Consider the following 5739-nt stretch of genomic DNA (forward strand, 5'->3'; position numbering starts at 1 on the left):
TCTTCCGTGGAGGGCACCTCCCTCAGTCTCTTGAGCCTGGCTCCTACCCCAGCCCACTTCTCCCTTTGACCTCCAGGACACGGACAGGGGTCCTGCACACGTGCCCCGCCCCCTGGACCAGTGTTGTTTGGGATAAACTGCAAAGTGTGAGCATCTTTTCCTCTCAGCTCCTCAGACAGAACGGACCAGCCCTGGGCAGCTCTCCCCTTGGGCACTCCAAGCCACAGACAACGGCGGACGTGAAATCCGTCCTGCACCTGACACGGCCCTTTCTCTACAATTCCTGGTACGTTTGGTTATCATCTGCCCTAAGTTTTTGTTGCTGCCCTGGCTTTCTGACTCTACCAGGAGACAAGCACGGCTTCTTCTCACTACTCCTGCAAAGACTCTGGGTGTCAGACCCGTCATCCCACCTGGTCGCCCCGAAAGCCACAGCTGGACAAACCCTCCCCCCGCCCCGGGAATGGTGAGTCACTCCACAGATGCTGTCCTCAGGAGACAAAGAGGAGGGGAGTAACCCGGGGCTGCCTTGAAAGCATGTAGACGGGAAGGGGCTGAGCTTCTGTGGTGGACGGGCGGGAAGGGAGGACGGGGTCCTCCAGGGAGCAGCTGGGGGAGACGTACAGCGGCTTAACTGCACCGGGAGTTAAAAGGAGGTACACAGACTGGGCGGTGGGCCAGGCAGCCACCCCAGAGCCAAGGCACAGAGGGGTCTGAAATGTCCGGGATAAATAGAACCGTGTGGGGACGGAGAAGAGCCAGCTCCACCCCGCTCTTAAAAATAGTCGCCGTCGGCACCAAAAATATATTAATATCTGTACATTTGTCATCTTTTAAAAAAAGGAAAGGAAATCTCCATGGCATCTTGTGGTTGATTTCTGAACAGTGAGGTGTTAAGTGGAAAGGCCTCTGTGTGCACACGTGCGCATCCCGTGTACACATGCACGCACCTGTAGCAGTGTGGATGTATGTACATCCCGTGTACACACGTGAACACACACGCACATGCGTGTGCAGAGCCTCCCCACAGCCCTGAGCGTGAGGAATACTGACAGGCCCTCCTCTTGGAGGATGCTCCTGGCTAGCACTGTCTGCTCCGAGGCCCGTGAGAACCACAGCATGGCCGTGGGCTACGGGCTGGCAGAGCCACCCTCGTGCCCTCCTGGGGAGGAAGCCCTGCCACCCAGGGAACAGCGCTGCCTCACGCGGTCTTCGTCAGCTCACTGCTCCTGGTCGAAGGCAGTCTTGGCCTCATCCCGCCCCTCCGTTCGCACACGTCCCCAGGCTCAGAGTGGTCTCTGCCCCTGAGACAAAACTAGAAGAGTGAGCACACGTGCCCAGGGACAGGCCGAGGCACGGGGATCCGGTCCTGACGCTGATGTCCCAGCAGGAGACCGCGGGAGGGCGGACAGCCGGCAGCAGGCAGGTGAGCCAGGACCCTTGGGCCTGTGGGGCCTCTCACAGGTGGCGGTCGCTCTGCAGCAGGGAGGTGACAGTGTTCTGCAGGGCCACAGCCACCTTCTTGGAGGTCTTGCGCAGCAGCGGGCTGTCGGGGTGGTGCTCCTTCAGGTGCAGGACGTGGCCCTCCTGGCTCTCAGACGTGCAGCCACACTCCTCACACACGTACAGCTTGGCCCGGCGCTCCTTGTAGGCGTACTTCTGCTGCACGCCGTGGATCTTCTTCAGGTGAGACTCCAGAGAGCAGCGTTGCGTGAAGGCCTTATCACACAAGCTGCACTTGTAGGGGCGCACGCCTGTGGGGAGCGGGGGACCAGGAGTCACGGAGGGGCCGTGGTACCGACCCTGCAAGCCCGTCCCCCTCAGGGCCTGTTGGCAACTTCCTGGGCCCAGAGGACAGGACCCCTGGCGCTGAGGGAGAGAGAACTGGAGGCCCTCTCTGGGTTTCTTGCTGCCCTGAGCGCCAAGAGGCCCTCCAGGTGAGCTGCAGCAGCCGCCATCGCCCGCCTGGCCTCAGCCGTGGGCCCTCTTACCAGTGTGGGTGCGGACATGTCTCTTGAGGTCAAAGGTGTCATTGAAGCCTTTCCCGCAGTATGTGCACAGGTGTCTCTTGACGTCATTGTGGCACTTCATGTGACGATTCAGCATACGCTGGTAGGTGAAGGCCTTCTGGCAGATGTGGCAGGTGAAGAGGTCTCCACTGGGACCATCCCCCAGGGTCACCTGTGGGCAAGGAAGGGGTTTAGGACCGACACCCGGAAGTTTGGGCCGTGGGTCGGGAGATGTAGGGGGACATGAAACGGGGCTCCCCCTCCAGAAGCCCCAGCTCCGTGGTGGAGCTGACGTGGACGGGAGAGGACAGGAAGGAGCCTGAGCAAAGCCCAGCCCCAGCCCCTTCCCAGATGCCACCACCTCTAGAGACCACAGCGCCGCCCCACGCAGCCTGCCCCGGCTCAGGCAGAAACAGCCACTGGCACATCCACCCTCAAGCAGAGCCCGTATCTGGGTCTCAGGAGTTCTGTTCATTCATTCTCCTCCTGGCCTCTGGATGGCAAGAAACGACCCCGGCATGTCTCTAAGATGCCATCCCAGGCTGAGGCCACCACTGTGGCCCAAGGCCTCTTGCACAGCCTGGCTCCCGCGTGAGCCAACCTGAGGTGGCCAGCTCGGCTCCCTCTGCCACCCAGATGGCCCTCTTGCCCAAAAGTTATTCATTTTATTCTAACTGTGGGAGAGTTCAAACACATGTGGAAGTAGAGAAACTGTGTCACGAGCCCCACGCCCTGTCAGCCGGCCAGGCCCACTCCTCCTCCCCCTCCTGCTTCCTCCCTCCTTGCCCAGGGTCACCGTGAAGCAGGTTCTGGTCCCTGTGGCTCTCTCTGAACGCCTGCACTCGGGGTACCCAGCACCTCTCCGAGTGCTGGCCAGCAGAGGGGACCACAGCCTCTCCATCTCAGTTAACACTTTGGAGGGTGCTGGTGGCCCTGTCACTGGAAACACCCGCCCAGCTCCCTGGGCGCTGTCAACACCCCCCTTCCTGGACTCCTGAAGCCAGTCTTGTGGTACCCGGGAAAATTCCCCTTGTCACAGCTCGGCCAGACCTCCTGTGTCAGGCCTCGGTCCTCCGGCACAGCTGCTGTCTGTCCATCTGCTCTTTGCCCTCCCCCACAGGGCCTCAAGGAATGGGAGGCAGGATCCGTAGGGGAGCAAGGGGCTTGGTGACGTCATCCAGGAGCCCAGTGGCCAGCCACACCTCTCCATTGTTCCCTCCTGTTACAACACACACTTGGCCTCCACGGGCAAGAGGAAGGACAGTGTTGCACTGCCAGCTCTCTGTCTTTTGGCATGCAGACAGCGCCAGGAGAACCCTTCCACTGATGGCTGCTGGCAGACCCTTCTAGCTGGCCAACGGTGATGCTTTCCTCAAAAGCAGGGGTGCTCCTGTCCAGGCGCAGCTGTGGTGAAGGCTGATGGGAGGGCCTGTCACCAGCACAGGCCATGGGGTACGTAACACCTGTGTCTGACCCCAGACCACACCTGGACAGACAGGAGCCACGCTGGGCAGAGCTCGTCCATCTCACCCTGCTCCTAGGACTTCCGTGTAAAGAGGTGGCCATCGACCGGGGCTTCCCTGGCCTATTCTAGCCAGAAACACAATGGAAACCCCCCTGAACGTGGACCCCAGGCTCATTTCTGAACCCCTTGCTTCGCAGGGCCCAGCATGCTCACAGAGCCCTGTGCCTCCACTCCTCTTCCCACCCGGACCCAGTGAGGGTCACTCTCTGTGGTCCTGGGCCCAGGTCTGCCTCTCCTGAGGCCTGGCTCATGCCATGACCCATGCCTGGTCTAATGGACGCCCCTGTCCTCAGTGGGAGGAGGAGGGCTCCTACCTTCATCTTGGTACGCAGGAAGCCATCGTCTCTGCCCTGGGCGTCAGCTAGGTGGCCCATGTCTTCAGAGGGCAGCTGGGCCACCACGCAGGGTGCAGGGGCCACACTGTAGCTGGGGTCTCGGAGACTCATGTCCAAAGCCAGAGGGCAAGATGGGGGTTCGGCCACCGACGGCTCCGGCTCCCGGTAGGGCTGTGGTGGGCAGAAGCCCAGGCTGACTGAGAAGAGAAGCAGCAGCCAGGTGAGGGGCTTGGTGGGAAGGAGAGGGTCCAGGGGCACCTGGCAGCGAGCTGGCCGAGAACCTGGAGCCTCCGTCCCACCCCTTCCAGGCCTGCGGCACAGCGGGGCTGCCCCCAACCCCCCGCAGCTGCACCTCCCTCCAACCCCATTAAGGCAATTAGAGGTGACGCCAGCCAAGCGCCACAGCCCACAGGCCTCCCCGCTGAGTAATGTGTGTCTTAGCGGAACTGGGAGGACCGAACCTGCCCCGCCAATTATCCTCCTGAACCGTCTGCTGCCCTGCCTGGGCCAGTCCCTCTGGATTCCAGGTTCACGCTCTGCGGGGGCAGAGGGCAGCTCGGGAGCTGCTGGGCGCTGGGACAGTGCTTTGAGACTCCGCCTGGCCCAGGAGGGCCCCGGTGGTCCTCTCCTCCAGGCAGACTTAGCTGCTGGCCTTGGGCAGGCTGTGGGGGGTGAGTCAAGTGGTCCTTGCCCATTTCTTCTCTGGGCTGGCGTGCCCTGCCCTGCAGCCCCTCCAGGGCCCCTGGCTCCCACTCCAGCTCTGCAGGCGAGCGGGTCGGGTGGGGTGGGACAGGGAACAGCAGGTGGATACGGCGAGGTAACAGTCTCCCGGGCGGCCTGCCCGGCAGTTACGCAACCCACCCCCACTCAGGGACCGCTCACTGGGTGCCTTCCGGCAGCGGCGGCACCGATACCTGGCAGCCCTTGGAGGCGGCCACTCCCAAGCACACACTTGTGTGCGCTGAACGGGGCTGGGAGACGCAACGCCAGGCCTGACTAGAAAGAAACAAGACAAGCCACAGAGCCCTGTGCCAGGCAATCGAATGTGCCAGTTGGTTCAGCTTTTCCCTCCTCAAAGCCACGGGGACGCTGCCCAAGATGCAGAAGGGAAACTCCAGAGGGACCTGGGAAGGGGGGGCTGAGGTTCTATAGGGAGAGGGACCCAGGAGGTGAACTGAAGGTTCCAGAAGCTGGCCTCCTGCACCCTGCCCTTCCCCAGCGGGCGAGACAGAGGGAGGGCCCAGGACCCAGGACGGGAGGACACAGGAGGCCAGGCCACGGGGCCAACGCGGAGGTGAGTGGAAGGCCAGGGGCCAGGAAGGGGAGACGTCAGCACCAAAGTTTCGGGAGAGATTTCAGCTCTCGCCCCCTCTAAAACACAACAAAGGTCCGACAGAAGAGTGAATGTGCCCACCGCCCAGAACCCATTCTGCTGGCCCTGGCGTCCATCTGTCCAGGGGACTTGAACGAGCCCTCGTTATGGCGTTGATTCACCAGTGCCTGGCCCTGGCCTGGCCAGGGCAGCAAGAGGCTGGCTCCCAGCCAGGGCTCGCAGGGGCCACGTCAGAAAGACGCGCGTGTTGTGAGAGCTGCCTGTCAGCATATCCCTGGGGAGGGGAGCCAAGGGCTGGAGCTTCCGATGTCACTGTATCCGCTACAGGAGGTGCTGGCTGAAAACTCAAAGCTGGATGACAGTGGCCGTTTCTCTGTCTAGGGAGAGCTGTGCGGATGGGCAACCTTTCTGTCAGTGTCAGGCCCCACCGGGTCTCCAAGGCTGTCAATCTTCACAGAAGCAAAGCCCAAACCACACCCACTGCCATGGAGTCCATTCTGACCCACAGCGCCCCTAGAGGACAGAGTGGAACTGCCC

At 62.0% G+C, this 5739-nt stretch overlaps 1 protein-coding gene across 1 annotated transcript in view; it reads right to left on the minus strand.

Moving 5' to 3' along the window:
* Positions 1-1458: 1458 nt before the first annotated feature.
* The window catches only part of OVOL1 (ovo like transcriptional repressor 1), a 9670-nt gene continuing 5389 nt past the window's right edge, over positions 1459-5739 (minus strand). The window contains exons 2-4 of the mRNA XM_007944761.2: positions 3849-4066; positions 1992-2181; positions 1459-1754 (exon numbers count right to left, since the gene is read on the minus strand). Coding sequence (XP_007942952.1) covers positions 1459-1754; positions 1992-2181; positions 3849-4066 — 704 coding nt within the window. The remainder of the gene's footprint in view (positions 1755-1991; positions 2182-3848; positions 4067-5739) is intronic.

Source organism: Orycteropus afer, unplaced genomic scaffold, assembly GCF_000298275.1.
Source record: "Orycteropus afer afer isolate SDZICR_OR568_19922 unplaced genomic scaffold, OryAfe1.0 scaffold00130, whole genome shotgun sequence".
NCBI classification, from domain to species: Eukaryota; Metazoa; Chordata; class Mammalia; order Tubulidentata; family Orycteropodidae; genus Orycteropus; species Orycteropus afer.